Source organism: Scyliorhinus torazame, chromosome 14 (assembly GCF_047496885.1).
Source record: "Scyliorhinus torazame isolate Kashiwa2021f chromosome 14, sScyTor2.1, whole genome shotgun sequence".
NCBI classification, from domain to species: domain Eukaryota; kingdom Metazoa; phylum Chordata; class Chondrichthyes; order Carcharhiniformes; family Scyliorhinidae; genus Scyliorhinus; species Scyliorhinus torazame.
The window spans coordinates 25,659,384-25,675,774 of NC_092720.1; the positions used below are offsets into that span (position 1 = coordinate 25,659,384).

At 50.7% G+C, this 16,391-nt stretch overlaps 1 protein-coding gene across 4 annotated transcripts in view; it reads right to left on the reverse strand.

Moving 5' to 3' along the window:
* Positions 1-16,391, reverse strand: part of eif2a (eukaryotic translation initiation factor 2A) — a 64,656-nt gene that overhangs the window by 34,897 nt on the left and 13,368 nt on the right. For all 4 annotated transcript variants that reach the window (XM_072473852.1, XM_072473849.1, XM_072473851.1 and 1 more), the window contains exon 5: positions 1,491-1,590. In XM_072473852.1, coding sequence (XP_072329953.1) covers positions 1,491-1,590 — 100 coding nt within the window. The remainder of the gene's footprint in view (positions 1-1,490; positions 1,591-16,391) is intronic.

The window sequence follows — 16,391 nt, forward strand, 5'->3', positions numbered from 1 at the left end:
ACTACTGCTAATCATAGATTATCATAGAATTTACAGTGCAGAAGGAGGCCATTCGGCCCATCGAGTCTGCACCGGCTCTTGGAAAGAGCACCCTACCCAAGGTCAACACCTCCACCCTATCCCCAGAACCCAGTAACCCCACCCAACACTAAGGGCAATTTTGGACACTAAGGGCAATTTATCATGGCCAATCCACCTAACCTGCACATCTTTGGACTGTGGGAGGAAACCGGAGCACCCGGAGGAAACCCACGCACACACGGGGAGGATGTGCAGACTCCGCACAGACAGTGACCCAAGCCGGAATCAAACCTGGGACCCTGGAGCTGTGAAGCAATTGTGCTATCCACAAGGCTACCGTGCTGCCCTACCATAGCTACCCAGACTGACTAACCAACTGCTGCAATCCACGGGTGTGATATTGAATCAACCCTGCGTCTCTACTCACTGACTGTCTCCACTGGAAAGAGGCAGATCATGTGTGTGGTGTCCTTTATATATGGGTTGGTGTAATACCCCCCTGTGGTTGTGTCACCTCCTTGTGTATTGTGAATGTCTATTGGTCCTGTCCTATCTAATTGATCTATTGGTTGAGCGTGTGTGTGTGATGTTTCTGGTGCTCCCTCCAGTGTCAAGCTAGCCTACATGCATTTACATTGATGCACATCACTACAAACGCCACAAGGGCAATGGCCCAGAGCTGGGACCGAACCTGGGACCTCGGCGCCGTGAGGCTGCAGTGCTATCCACTGCGCCACCGCGCTGCCCCCATTTGAGCATGTTTATGGGGAAACAGGCCCTGTGGTTTCCAAAGCTCTGCACAACCAGAGATTTTTCCTGTGTAATTTCTGTATCTGTTATAGAGGAACGTGGTTGAAACCGAATGCTTTGATTACTTCACAACTCAACCATCACTGAATCGTGCAACCACCAGGCCGGTAGAAGGCAAACTAAACGGATCTTGGGCTTTGGCCTTTTCCATCTAGCAGGTCCTTTGTTCCTCAAAATGCGCATCTTGAAGAAATCTCAGGTGAATATTCATGATATCTATACAGTGCAAAAGGAAGCCATTTGGCCCATCGAGTCTGCACTGACTCTCTGAAAGAGCACGTGGCCCATTCCTCGCCTATCCTCGTAACATTGATCATGGCGAATCCACTTAACCGTCACATCTTTGGCCAATCCACCTAACCTGCACATCTCTGGACCGTGGGAGGAAATCAGGGTGCCCGGAGGAAACCCACGCAGACATGAGTGTGTGGAAACTCCACACAGATAGTCATCCAAAGCATGAATTTGGAATGCCTTACAGAGGTTCAACATATAATCAACACAGGAGATTATAAACCTTCATTTCTACACCATAACCGAGGAAAGCAATCAGGTTTAAAGACCCACCATATCATTTAAGTGCCTTGCACATTGACAACAATTTCTGCTGTGATAACATAATACACACTAAATTACGATACGTAATCGATCATATTTACCAGCCTTGCATTTTCTTTTGGAAGAATGACTTGAGACATTGTCCAGTTTTAAGATCCCAAATCTGCAGGTTTGGTTCTCCTTGTGGATTATTTTTGCTTGCTAAAGACAAGAAAAGCATTTCAGAACAATGAACTTTAAAACCTCTTGCTGTGTAAAGGCATGTTGCTATTTTTGACAGCTTCCATTTAGCTACATTTCTATCACGTGCACACCATTTATCTCCCCATAACTGAAGACCTCCAAAATGTTATCAAGCTTTAAGCAGTACTACCTTTTCAAAAACCTTTTTTTTTTTTGCCAATTGTCACCCCCTTTTCACCCCCATATTTGATTTGTTGCTGGGGTTGAGGCTATTATTTGCCTTGGAGATGAGTGTTACAGGGAAGTTGACAAGGGGAGCATCATAGAATTGTCACACTGCGGAAAGAGGCCATTCAGCCCACTGAGTCTGCACTAGCTCTCTGACTGAGCAATTCCTTTAGTGCCATACTCCTACCTGCTCCCTGAAACCCTACACATTCTTTCTGTTCAGATAACAATCTAAGTGCCTTTTGAATGCTTCTATTGGACCTGCCCCCATCACACTCTCAGGCAGTGCATTCCAGGCCTTAACCACTCGCTGTGCAAACATTTTTTGCTCATATCGCTTTTTTGCCAATTACTTTAAATCTGCGTGCCCTCTTATGCTCGAGCTTTTCATGAGGTAAGTTTCTCTCTATCTACGCTGTTCCTACCGCTCATGATTTTGAATACCTCCTCTCAACCTTATTTTCTCCAAGGAAAAGTCCCAACTTTTCCAATCTATCTTCATAATTAAAGTTCCCCGCTCCAGAAACCACTTTAATGAATCTTTTCCGCACTCTCTCCAATGTCTTCACATCCTTCTTAAAGTGTGGTGTCCAGGACTGAGGTCAAACCAGTTTCTTATACGAGTTCAACATAACCTTATTTGTGTTTTTTTTAACAAACAATTTTATTGAGGTATTTTTTGGCATTGTAAACAGTTACAGATAACAGAAATGTGCAAACATCGATATAAAACCAATACTTCAATCAAACCATACTGCACATGCCCGCTCCTCTCCCCTAGACACTACCCGCCTATTTATCCCTCCTACTCTGCTCTAATCTCCCCCCTCCCCCCGTCTTCCGGCCCCAGCCCCCCCTGCTGACGTTCACTCTCCCGCGAAGAAGTCGATGAATGGTTGCCACCTTCGGGCGAACCCCAGTACAGATCCCCTCAAGGCGAACTTAATTTTTTCCATACCCAGAAAACGTGACATGTCCGAAAGCCATAGTTCGGTCTTCGGGGGTTTTGAGTCCCTCCATGCCAGCAGTATTCGCCGCCGGGCTATTAGGGATGTAAAGGCCAGAACATCTGCCTCTTTCTCCCCCTGGATTCCTGAGTCTTCCGAAACCCCGAAAATTGCCACCCCTGGATCATCACCACCCTTGTTTTCAGCACCCGGGACGTGACCCCCGCAAATCCCTCCCAGTACCCCCTAAGCTTAGGACATGCCCAAAACATGTGAACATGGTTCGCTGGTACTCTCGCGCATCTAATCTAGCGCACTTGTCCTCTACCCCAAAGAATTTGCTCATCCGAGCTACCGTCATGTGGGCCTGGTGAATGACCTTAAATTGAATCAGGCCGAGCCTGGCACATGTTGCGGTTGAGTTTACCCTACTCAGGGCTTCCGCCCATACCCCGTCCTCCATCTCCCCGCCGAGCTCCTCCTCCCATTTGAGTTTCAGTTCCTCCGTCTGGGACTCTTCCCCCTTCATGAGCACCTTGTAGATATCCGAGACTCTATCTTCTCCTCCTTCTCCTCTAAAGACTATTCTGTCCTGGATCCCTATTGGCGGGAAGCGTGGGAAGGATGGGACCTGTCTGCGTACAAAGTCCCGCATCTGTAAGTACCTAAAGTCATTTCCCCATCCCAGCCCAAATTTCTCCTCCAAGCCCCTCAAACTCGCAAAGCACCCCTCCAGGAACATATCGCCCACCCTCCCCACCCCCACCCGCCGCCATGTTCGAAACCCTCCATCCATGTTCCCGGGGGCGAATCGATGGTTATCACATATTGGAGCCCAGACAGACGCACCCACCCACCCCACGTGCCTCCTCCACTGGCCCCATATCGGCAGGGCCGCCCCCACTACCGGGCTGGTGGAGTACCTGGCCGGCGACAGCGGTAGGGGAGCTGTGACCAGGGCTGCCAAACTGGTGCCCCTGCACGAAGCCGCCTCCACCCGCTCCCAGATAGACCCCGTACCCACCATCCACTTCCTTATCATGGCTATGTTAGCCGCCCAGTAGTAGTTGATCAGACTCGGCGATGCCAGTCCCCCCTCGCTGCGGCTCCTTTCAAGCTTCGCCTTCTTCACCCGCGGGGATTTTCCCGCCCAGACAAAGCTCTGATGATTTTGCCAGTCCTTTTGAAGAAGGACAGTGGGATAAAGATCGGGAGGCACTGGAAGATGAACAGAAATCCAGGGAGGATTGTCATCTTTACAGTCTGCACCTTCCCCGCCAGTGACAGCAGGAGTGCATCCCATCTCCGAAACTCCCTCTTCATTTGTTCCACCACCCTAGTCAAATTTAACTTATGTAACCTGCCCCAGTCTCGTGCCACCTGTATCCCCAAGTACCGGAAACTTTCCTCCACCAGCCTAAATGGCAGCTCCTTCACTCTATTCTCCTGGCCCCTTGCCTGCACCACAAACATCTCACTCTTGGCCATATTTAATTTGTACCCTGAAAACCGGCCGAACTTCCTCAATGTTTCCAGTATATTTTCCATCCCGGCCAGTGGGTCCGATACGTACAGGAGAAGGTCGTCCGCATAGAGAGAGACCCTATGATCCACCCACCCCCCCCCTCTAGTCATTCCCTTCCACCCCTTTGCAGCTCTCAACGCCATTGCCAATGGCTCTATAGCCAGCGCGAACAGCAACGGGGAGAGTAGGCACCCCTGCCTGGTCCCGCGGTGTAGTCTGAAATAATCTGACATTATCCTGCTCGACCTAACGCTAGCTTTTGGGGCCTCGTACAACAGTCTGACCCAATTAACCAGTCCCTCCCGAACCCAAACCGTCCAAGCACCTCCCAGAAATAGCCCCACTCCACCCGGTCGAAGGCCTTCTCAGCGTCCATTGCCAACACTACCTCCACCTCCTTGCCCGTCGGGGGCATCATGATCACATTAAGCAATCTTCTCAAGTTAGCTGTCAGCTGCCTGCCTTTCACAAACCCTGTCTGATCGCCCCCAATCACCTCCGGTACGCAGTCCTCAATTCTAATCACCAGGACCTTGGCCAGGAGCTTGGCATCCACATTGATCAGGGAGATTGGCCTGTATGACCCTCAGGGTTCCGGGTCCTTGTCCCGCTTCAGTATCAGCGAGATGGTGGCTTGCGACATCGTCGGTGGCAGGGTCCCTCTGTCCCTTGCCTCATTAAAAACCCTTGTCAGGACCGGTCCCACTATCTCCGAGAACCTCTTGTAAAACTGTACTGGGTATCCATCCGGTCCCTGGGCTTTCCCCGACTGCATGGCCTTTAGGCCCCCCAATACTTCCTCCGCTCTAATCGGGGCCCCCAGCCGGTCCACTAGTCCCCTGCCTACTTTTGGGAAGGTTAGTCCATCCAGGAATCTTTTCATCTCCTACGGCTCTTCCGGGGGTTCTGAAGTGTACAGCTTACTATAGAAGTCCCGAAATACCTTATTCAGTCCTGCCGGGTCCTCCACTCTGCTCCCCTCCCCATCAACCACTCTACTTATTTCCCTGGCGGCCACCCTCTTCCTGAGTTGCGGCGCTAGCAATCTACTGGCCTTCTCCCCATGCTCATACACCACTCCCCTCGCCTTCCTAAGTTGTTCCACGGCCCTACTCGTGGATAGCACCCCCAGTTCCGCCTGCAATCTTCGTCTCTCCCTGAGTAGGTCCTCCCCCGGGGACCCCGCATGCTCCTCGTCTATCCAGTGAATTTCCCAAACCAATCTGTCCATTTCTGCTCTGTCCGCCCTGACCCTGTGAGCCCGAATTGAGATCAGCTCCCCCCTCACTACTGCCTTCAGGGCCTCACACAGGGTCGCTGCTGAAACCTCCCCCGTATCGTTCAGCTGCAAGTAATTTTGCATACACTTCCGAAGTCTCTCACATATCCCCTCCTCCGACAACAATCCTGCATCTAACCTCCATTGCGGGCGTTGGTAATTCGCCACCCCCCCCGACCTGCAGGTCCACCCAGAGCGGGGCATGGTCCGAGATAGTGATTGCCGAGTATTCCGTATTCTTTACCTCCCCCACACAGTCCCTGCTCACGATAAAAAAATCAATCCTAGAATATACATTATGAACATGCGAGTAGAACGAGTAGCCCCTTCCCGTCGGCTGTCTGGCTCTCCATGGGTCCACAGCCCCCATTTGCTCCATGAACCCTTTCAGCTCCCTTGCCATTGCTGGGAGTCTGCCCGTTTTGAGACATGACCGGTCCAGCCCCGGGTCAAGGACCGTATTAAAGTCCCCTCCCCATTATCAACTTACGTGAGTCTAGGTCCGGTATCTTCCCCAGCACTCTTTTGATAAAGTCAACGTTGTCCCAGTTCGGCGCATATATGTTCACCAGCACCACTCTTCTCCCCTCCAGCTTGCCCCTTACCATAAGGAATCTGCCCCCGCCGTCTGCGACTACGTGCTCCACCTCAAATTGAACCCGCTTATTGATGATAATTGCTACCCCCCTGGACTTAGAATCCAAGTCCGAGTGGAAGACCTGGCTGATCCAGCCCTTCCTTAGCCTAGTCTGGTCAGACACTTTCAGATGTGTCTCCTGCGGGACTTCCGGGTGCGGCGATGACCAGCTGAGTCGCACGTTTCGGCAGCTCCCGGTGAAACGGACTTTTGGGCTCTTGATAGGAGCCCCAACGGCAATTTTGACGGCTAAAAACACTGTGCGGTAAACCAGAAGGGAATCCCCCCTGGATACGGATGAAAAAAGGAGGAGAAAGTGGCCGGATTGCAGTGGATCCTTTAGAACAGCGGCAAGGAAGGCAAGCAAAAACCAAGATGGCGTCGGAAGGTGGCAGTTTAATATGGGGCCCTGAACAACAAGAGTTCTTGAAATGCTGTGTGGAAGAGCTCAAAAAGGAAATGAAGAAAGAGCTGTTGGCCCCGATACTACAGGCGATCGAAGGGCTAAAGGAGGAACAAAAGACCCAGGAGCGGGAGCTTCGGGTCGTGAAGGCAAAGGCAGCCGAGAATGAGGACGACATACAGGGCCTGGTGGTGAAGACAGAGACGCATGAGGCACATCAGAAACGATGTGTGGAAAGGTTGGAGGCACTGGAGAACAACGCAAGGAGGAACAACCTGAGGATTCTTGGTCTTCCTGAAGGTGCGGAGGGAGCGGACGTCGGGGCATATGTGAGCACGATGCGGCACTCGTTAATGGGAGCGGAGGCCCCGGCGGGTCCGTTGGAGGTGGAGGGAGCATACCGAGTGATGGCGCGAGGACCGAGAGCAGGAGAAATTCCCAGAGCCATAGTGGTGAGATTCCTCCGTTTTAAGGATAGAGAAATGGTCCTTAGATGGGCAAAGAAAACTCGGAGCAGTAAATGGGAGAATGCGGTGATCCGCGTTTATCAAGACTGGAGTGCGGAGGTGGCGAGAAGGAGGGCGAGCATTAATCGGGCCAAGGCGGTGCTTCATAAAAAGAAGATAAAATTTGGAATGCTGCAACCGGCAAGACTGTGGGTCACATATCGAGGGAGGCACCACTACTTTGAGACGGCGGATGAAGCGTGGACTTTTATTGTGGAAGAAAAACTGGAATGAGCGGGTTATTAAAAAGAACGTTTGAACAAAGTGGCGGGGCGAATGTGGGGGGCGAAGAGGGGGGTTAAAAAGGGGGGAAAGAGGAGTTTTATGTACTAATCCTGCGATGTGGTAACTTTTCTCTCTTCCACAGGTGGTGATGGGGGGAGGAGGGGAGGTGGAGGAGATGGGGCGTTGGCCATTGGGGGCGGGGCCAAGGGAGAAGCGCGGGCTTGGTTCCCGCGCTATGATAATCATGGCGGGAATAGAGAAGCAGGAAGGAGGGGGCGTCGCACGGTGCGAGCCGAGGTCACGGGGGGAAGCCGAGGTCGGCCAGAGTTTGCTGACTTCTGGGAGCAACATGGGGGGAGTAATTACGCTAGCGGGGGATCTAGCGGGGGGGTGGGGGGGGGGGGATTACTGGGTTGCTGCTGCTGGGGAGAGGGGGGAGCTGGTATGGGAGGGGATGGGCGGGGGGGCACCGCCTGGGGGAGATACAGCTGCGTGAGAACCGGGTGAGGAGCTGGAAAAAGGGGATGGCTAATCGACATGGGGGGGGGGAGGTAGGAAGCCCCCCAACCCGGCTGATCACGTGGAACGTGAGAGGGCTGAACGGGCCGATAAAGAGGGCACTTGTACTCGCACACCTGAAGAAACTTAAGGCAGATGTGGTTATGTTACAGGAAACGCACCTGAAACTGATAGACCAGGTTAGGCTACGCAAAGGATGGGTGGGGCAGGTGTTCCATTCGGGGCTAGATGCGAAAAACAGGGGGGTGGCTATATTAGTGGGGAAGCGGGTAATGTTCGAGGCAAAGACTATAGTGGCGCATAACGGGGGCAGATACGTGATGGTGAGTGGCAAACTACAGGGGGAGACGGTGGTTTTGGTAAACGTATATGCCCCGAACTGGGATGATGCCAATTTTATGAGGCGGACGCATTCCGGACCGAGAGATGGGAAAGCTGATAATGGGGGGAGATTTTAATACGGTGTTGGAACCAGGGCTGGATAGGTCGAAGTCCAGGACTGGAAGGAGGCCGGCAGCAGCCAAGGTACTTAAAGATTTTATGGAGCAGATGGGAGGTGTAGACCCGTGGAGATTTAGCAGACCTAGGAGTAACGAGTTCTCGTATTTCTCCTATGTCCATACACGCTCCACACTGGGTAGACTTGGAGATAGGGGAGGAAACAGGAGGGCGCCCACCCTGGAGAATGGACATGGGACTAATGGCAGATGAGGGGGTGTGTCTAAGGGTGAGGGGGTGCATTGAAAAGTACTTGGAACTCAATGATAATGGGGAGGTCCAGGTGGGAGTGGTCTGGGAGGCGTTGAAGGCGGTGGTTAGAGGGGAGCTGATATCAATAAGGGCACATAAAGGGAAGAAGGAGAGTAAGGAACGGGAGCGGTTGCTGCAAGAACTTTTGAGGGTGGACAGACAATATGCGGAAGCACCGGAGGAGGGACTGTACAGGGAAAGGCAAAGGCTACATGTAGAATTTGACTTGCTGACTATGGGCACTGCAGAGGCACAATGGAGGAAGGCACAGGGTGTACAGTACGAATATGGGGAGAAGGCGAGCAGGTTGCTGGCACACCAATTGAGGAAAAGGGGAGCAGCGAGGGAAATAGGGGGAGTGAGGGATGAGGAAGGAGAGATGGAGCGGGGAGCGGAGAGAGTGAATGGAGTGTTCAAGACATTTCATAAAAAATTATATGAAGCTCAACCCCCGGATGGGAGGGAGAGAATGATGGGCTTCTTGGATCGGCTGGAATTTCCCAAGGTGGAAGAGCAGGAAAGGGTGGGACTGGGAGCACAGATCGAGGTAGAAGAAGTGGTGAAAGGAATTAGGAGCATGCAGGCGGGAAAGGCCCCGGGACCGGATGGATTCCCAGTCGAATTCTATAGAAAATATGTGGACTTGCTCGCCCCGGTACTGACGAGGACCTTTAATGAGGCAAAGGAAAGGGGACAACTGCCCCCGACTATGTCTGAAGCAACGATATCGCTTCTCTTAAAGAAGGAAAAGGACCCACTACAATGCGGGTCCTATAGACCTATTTCCCTCCTAAATGTAGATGCCAAGATCCTGGCCAAGGTAATGGCAATGAGAATAGAGGAATGTGTCCCGGGGGTGGTCCACGAGGACCAAACTGGGTTTGTGAAGGGGAGACAGCTGAACACGAATATACGGAGGCTGTTAGGGGTAATGATGATGGCCCCACCAGAGGGGGAAACGGAGATAGTAGTGGCGATGGATGCCGAGAAAGCATTTGATAGAGTGGAGTGGGATTATTTGTGGGAGGTGTTGAGGAGATTTGGTTTTGGAGAGGGGTATGTTAGATGGGTGCAGCTGTTGTATAGGGCCCCGATGGCGAGCGTGGTCACGAATGGACGGGGATCTGCATATTTTCGGCTCCATAGAGGGACAAGGCAGGGATGCCCTCTGTCCCCATTATTGTTTGCACTGGCGATTGAGCCCCTGGCGATAGCGTTGAGGGGTTCCAAGAAGTGGAGGGGAGTACTTAGAGGAGAAGAACACCGGGTATCTTTGTATGCGGACGATTTGCTACTATACGTGGCAGACCCGGCGGAGGGGATGCCAGAAATAATGCGGATACTTGGGGAGTTTGGGGATTTTTCAGGGTATAAATTGAACATGGGGAAAAGTGAGTTGTTTGTGGTGCATCCAGGGGAGCAGAGTAGAGAAATAGAGGACCTACCGTTGAGGAAGGTAACAAGGGACTTTCGTTACCTGGGGATCCAGATAGCCAAGAATTGGGTCACATTGCATAGGTCAAATTTAACGCGGTTGGTGGAACAAATGGAGGAGGATTTCAAGAGATGGGATATGGTATCCCTGTCACTGGCAGGGAGGGTGCAGGCGGTTAAGATGGTGGTCCTCCCGAGATTCCTCTTTGTGTTTCAGTGCCTCCCGGTGGTGATCACGAAGGCTTTTTTTAAAAGGATTGAAAAGAGCATCATGGGTTTTGTGTGGGCCGGGAAGACCCCGAGAGTGAGGAAGGGATTCTTACAGCGTAGCAGGGATAGGGGGGGCACTACCGAGCCTAAGTGAGTATTATTGGGCCGCTAATATTTCAATGGTAAGTGGATGGGAGAGGAGGAGGGAGCGGCGTGGAAGAGATTAGAGAGGGCGTCCTGTAGGGGGACTAGCCTACAGGCTATGGTGACAGCCCCATTGCCGTTCTCACCGAGGAACTACACCACAAGCCCGGTGGTGGTGGCTACACTGAAGATTTGGGGACAGTGGAGACGGCATAGGGGAAAGACTGGAGCCTTGGGGGGGTCCCCGATAAGAAACAACCATAGGTTTGCCCCGGGGGGGAATGGATGGGGGATATGGAATATGGCAAAGAGAAGGAATAACGCAACTGAAAGATCTGTTTGTGGATGGGAAGTTCGCGAGTCTGGGAGCGCTGACCGAGAAATATGGGTTGCCCCAAGGGAATGCATTCAGGTATATGCAACTGAGGGCTTGTGCGAGGCAACAGGTGAGGGAATTCCCGCAGCTCCCGACACAAGAGGTGCAGGACAGAGTGATCTCAAAGACTTGGGTGGGGGATGGTAAGGTGTCAGGTATATATAGGGAAATGAGGGACGAAGGGGAGACTATGGTAGATGAACTAAAAGGGAAATGGGAAGAAGAGCTGGGGGAGGAGATCGAGGAGGGGCTGTGGGCAGATGCCCTAAGCAGGGTAAACTCGTCGTCCTCGTGTGCCAGGCTAAGCCTGATTCAGTTTAAGGTATTACACAGGGCGCATATGACTGGAGCACGGCTCAGTAAATTTTTTGTGGTGGAGGATAGGTGTGCGAGGTGCTCGAGAAGCCCAGCGAATCATACCCATATGTTTTGGTCATGCCCGGCACTACAGGGGTTTTGGATGGGGGTGACAAAGGTGCTTTCAAAAGTAGTGGGGGTCCGGGTCGAACCAAGCTGGGGGTTGGCTATATTTGGGGTTGCACAAGAGCCGGGAGTGCAGGAGGCGAGAGAGGCCGATGTTTTGGCCTTTGCGTCCCTAGTAGCCCGGAGCAGGATATTGTTAATGTGGAAAGAAGCCAAGCCCCCGGGGGTGGAGACCTGGATAAATGACATGGCAGGGTTTATAAAGCTAGAGCGGATTAAGTTCGTTCTAAGGGGGTCGGCTCAAGGGTTCACCAGGCGGTGGCAACCGTTCGTCGAATACCTCGCAGAAAGATAGATGGAATGGAAAAAAGAAGGCAGCAGCAGCAGCCCAGGATCGGGGGGGGGGGGGGGGGAAGAGAGGAACCAGAAGGACTCTCAGGGTTGTTAATATATACTGTATAATATGTATAGGTCGTTGCTACAGATAATTATATACTGGACTGTTGAATTATATTTTTGGAGAGTGTTACTTGTGATAAGGCAGTTGCCAATTAGTGTTAGTTTTCATTTTTGTTATTTATTATTTATTCTTTTTTTTTGTTTGTGTATAAAATAGGTCATTGTTATTTGTGTTGTTATAATATTGTGTAAAGGATGCACAATGTACTGTGTTGGTTGACCAAAAATTTTCAATAAAATATTTATTTTAAAAAAAAGATGTGTCTCCTGCAACATAATTACATCCGCCTTTAGAGCCCGCAAATACGCGAACACACGTGCCCTTTTAACTGACCCATTTAGTCCCCTGACATTCCAGGTGATCAGCCTGGTTGGGGGACACAAACCCCCCCCCCACCGGTCAGCCATAACCTTTCTTGGGCCCGCCCCCGACCCATGCGCCGTGCCATTCCTGGCTCGCCTCTTGGCTGCCTCCATCCCCGACCTCCTTTCCATTACCTACTAGATCCCCCCCCCCCCACCACGTCAGCAAAATAACTCCCCCCCCCCCCCCCCCCAGCAACATCCCCCCGATAACCCCACCCCTGCCATTCACTGGCTGTATTCCCCCCCCCCCCCAATCCCACTCCCTTGACTAGCCAATCTGCTAGCCCGGTGACTCATCGCTCCGGCGCCCCCTTGTCTCACTTCCATTGTTTCCCCACTCCCCAGCACACCATCCCCCACTCCGACCCACTGGAGCAGTCTCACTAAGATGGGAAAGATCAAACAATATGTAAACATCAAACAGCAACGCGAGGCTGCTCCAGGTACAACACAGTTCCAGCTGTGTACACAGAAAAGTGTCAACCCACGTCCCTTTCTGAGCACCAAACACCGCAATGACCCAGTACCCGTACATCCCCCATCCGAAACAAACATCAAAACCATAGACATAAATGAAACAAAAGCCCCCAACCAACATCTTTAATCCCCATTGCTGACCGGCCACCCTTTTGTTACCATACAGGCTCCAGCGCACTCAGAGAGCCCAACAAAAGGTACCCACCACACCAGAAGAAAAAAAAACTATGAGGGGGGGGGGGGGGGGGGGGGGGGGGGGGGGAGAGAAGAGAAGGAGGAGAGAGAGATACACTCCCCCCACATCCCCCACAGACAAAAACTGCCCACAAAAAATACACCACAAAGCACCTTTAAAGCAGTAAACAGTCGACCTGCAGTCCAGGCACAGTAGGCGTCCCTTCAACCAGTAATTCACGAACCCTAGCTTGCGTACGTGGGTCCTTTTTTCGAGACCAGCCCGATCCCTCACAAAGTCCATCGCTTCTTCGGGCTCGGAGAAGTAGTGGTGTTGGCCCTGATGCGCAACCCAAAGACGGGCCAGGAAGAGCAGACCAAACTTCACGTGCTTTTTGAACAACACCTCCTTAACTTGTTTAAAGGCTGCTCGCCGCCTGGCCACCTCCTGGCTTAGGTCCTGGTAAATGCGAAGGACACTGTTATTCCACGTGCTGCTCTTAGCGCCCTTTGCCCACTGCAGCACCCGCTCCTTCTCCACAAACCTGTGGAACCTAACCACCATCGGACGGGGGGACCCCCTGGACGCACCTGTCTCGCCTGTACTCTGTGTGCCTCCTCCAGCTCCGGCAGTCGCGGACAGGCTTCAGCCCCCATCAGCTGCATCAACAGGTCAGCCACGAACGCTGTGGCATCAGCTCCCTCCGCCCCCTCTGGGAGGCCGATAATCCTCAGGTTTTGTCTACGGGCTCTATTTTCCAGCTCCTCTGCTCTGTCCAGCAGTGTTCTCTGTCTCTCCTTCAACCAGTCGACTTCTAGCGCAGCAATCGTCTGCGCGTCCGCCTGCTCCTCCACCGCCTCCCCCAGCTCCTTAACTTTTTCGTCCTGGGCATCCAGTCTCTGGTTCAGCTGATCCACTGCCTTCTGAAGTGGGTCCAAGTTATCCCGCTTCAACAACTCAAAACTGCTCTTTATCACCTGAAGCATGTTTTCCAGCGCCTGCTGGATCGGCAGGTCCGAGGTCCATAGGTCCGCCATCTTTGCTCCCAGGTTAGCTTCCCCTGCGCCTTGCCTTTGTCCCTTCCTCTCCCGTTTGCGCTGCTTTCTGCTCTACCGCAGTTCCATGCAGCTCTGCTCGCTCCTTAGCCCCCCGTGGCCGTCCTTTCACAGCCCCGCAAAACCGGGGAACCAGGTCCTCAAATCCCACCGGCGTGAGAGCCCCCGAATGTGCAGCTCACTCACTCATTGCCGCACCGGAAGTCAACATAACCTTATTTGTTGATTATATAAACTATCTTTCATTTGTCCACCATAATTGAAGAAAGCAATCAAGTTAAGTCACATGGCGTCATTTAAGTACCTTGCACATGCTGAGATAATATAATACACTTTGTAAATTACAATCGAGCCTGATCCTGCTCTCAATCAATGTTTGCACTCATGCACTTCCAGAAGCGTGTCTTGGATAATGATGAGAGAGAGAGCAGGAACCCCAGGCAAAGTTTTTCTCCTGAAAACAGGCCTGTGGAGGCCAAATGAAGCCTTCAGCAAACGTAGAATAAGTTTGGGATCTTCCTGCATGTGCAACTCAGCTAGTCTTGGTCATAGAAGGGTGGGGAGTGGATATTGGGCCCTTCCGGTGCTTTTGCCACACATGAATGCAAACAGAAATTTCCAAGTCATTTTTATACTTGTGAAGTCCCCCTTGCTTAACACAGCAGGGGACACTCTCAATATATTGACCGCAAGTAAATTGAGTTGACTATATTACTCCATTTATGGTCTACACTGCACCCTCACAACTTATTATTCTCTTCCTTCCTCTCCCATATTTTTATCTAACTGCCCCTTAAATGCATCAATGCCACTTGCTTCAACTACGTCCTCTGGCACCGAAGTCTGCATTCTTACCACTATTGGGGTAAAATAGTTTCGCTTGTATTGGTGGCCATCTCCGACTTACAGCTCCTAGATTTTGATCGTTCCCAAAAGTGGAAACACCGTTGCCATATCTATTCTATCAAATTTTAAGGAGCTCCCTTCAACCTTTTTGTTTATAGAGAAATGAGCCCTGCCCAATTCAGTCCATCCTGATAAATAAACTCTTAGTTCTGGTATTCAGAGAATCTTAGAATCCCTACAGTGCAGGAGCCCATCAATCTGCACTGACCCTCGGAAAGAGCACCCCACCTAGGCTGCTCCCCACTCTAACCCTGTAACCCCACCTAACCTGCATATCTTTGGACACTAAGGGGCAATTTAGCAAGGCGAATCCACCTAATCTGCACATCTTTGGACTGTGGGAGGAAACCCACGGAGGCATGGGGAGAAAGTACAAACTCCACACAGACAGTCACCCGAGGATGGAATCGAACCCAGGTCCCTGGTGCTGTGAGGCAGCAGTGCTAACCACTGTGTCACCGTGCCACCCCGTAGTGTGCTTGTAAAGCACCTTTATTAACACTGAGAAAGGAGCAAGCTACACATGCACGGTAGCACAGTGGTTAGCACTGTTGCTTCACAGCACCAGGAACCCGGGTTTGATTCCCAGCTTGGTTCACTGTCTGTGCGGAGTCTGTACGTTCTCCCCTTGTCAGTATGGGTTTCCTCCGGGTGCTCTGGTTTCCTACCACAAGTCACGAAAAACGTGCTTGTTAGGTGAATTGGACATTCTGAATTCTCCCTCAGTGTCCCCGAACAGGCGCTGTAGTGTGGCGACTAGGGGATTTCCAGTGACTTCATTGCAGTGTTAATGCAAGTCTACTTGTGACACTAATAAAGATTATTATTGCATTCATAGAGTTTATACAACAGATCTCATATCAATATAAGAATTCAAATTTAACGTTTAATTTCTGTAGAGCTCAGGATTTCTCTTACAAAAAGTTGTCATGGCAATTGAATTGCCCAGGTAAACATGCAGCAATGTAAAAGTCTTGGGAAAACTTTCTAATATTGAACGGTTTGCAAATTGTAGACATTTTGCTGTGCTGTTAGGACACAGCAGAGTTGGTAAAATATACTGACTGTTTTCCTGTGTGATACTTAGAAGAACAATTTATATTTATGAATATAAGTGCCACGAGATAAAGTTACTATTTTACCCAAGGATAGGGTAAAAATGCTAACTATGCAAAGAAACATTAATTAATATATTTAACAACTATGTTGTTAACCGATTAATAATGTACCCATAAACAGGTTTTGTTTCGCCTAACAAATTTTCGAATAACAAATAAATGGAACAATCTAAAAAGTTAGATTTATCATTTCAATATTTATTTACCCTGTCTACCCTCCATGTCTAATTTGAAGTGGAATAATACCAGACACAAATAGTAATTAGTGGAAATCTGCAGTCATGAAGTTTTAAATGGGATTCCTATGGTTTCGATCAAAGTTATGCACTTAAGAAATCTTCAAAAAATCCATTTACTTCTCTGCACTAATGGAAAAAACATTATCTTCAAGGCTCGGCTATTTCTCACACTATTTGTCAGCAAGATTAAAATGGCCACACAGCAGTAATTTACCAGTAGCAAAACGCCACTTCATTATTTATATAGCAATGCCTACCTTCATTCATTATTTCCCAGGGACTCCAGAAAGTAAATGGCCTTACCTGTTCCCCCAGTATTGGTGTCGCCCGACTGTTATTTCCTAATTCACTTGGTCTTATAGAATGACCCAGCACAGTGGCAGCTCTTTGACCATAGAATCAAAGAATTTACAGTGCA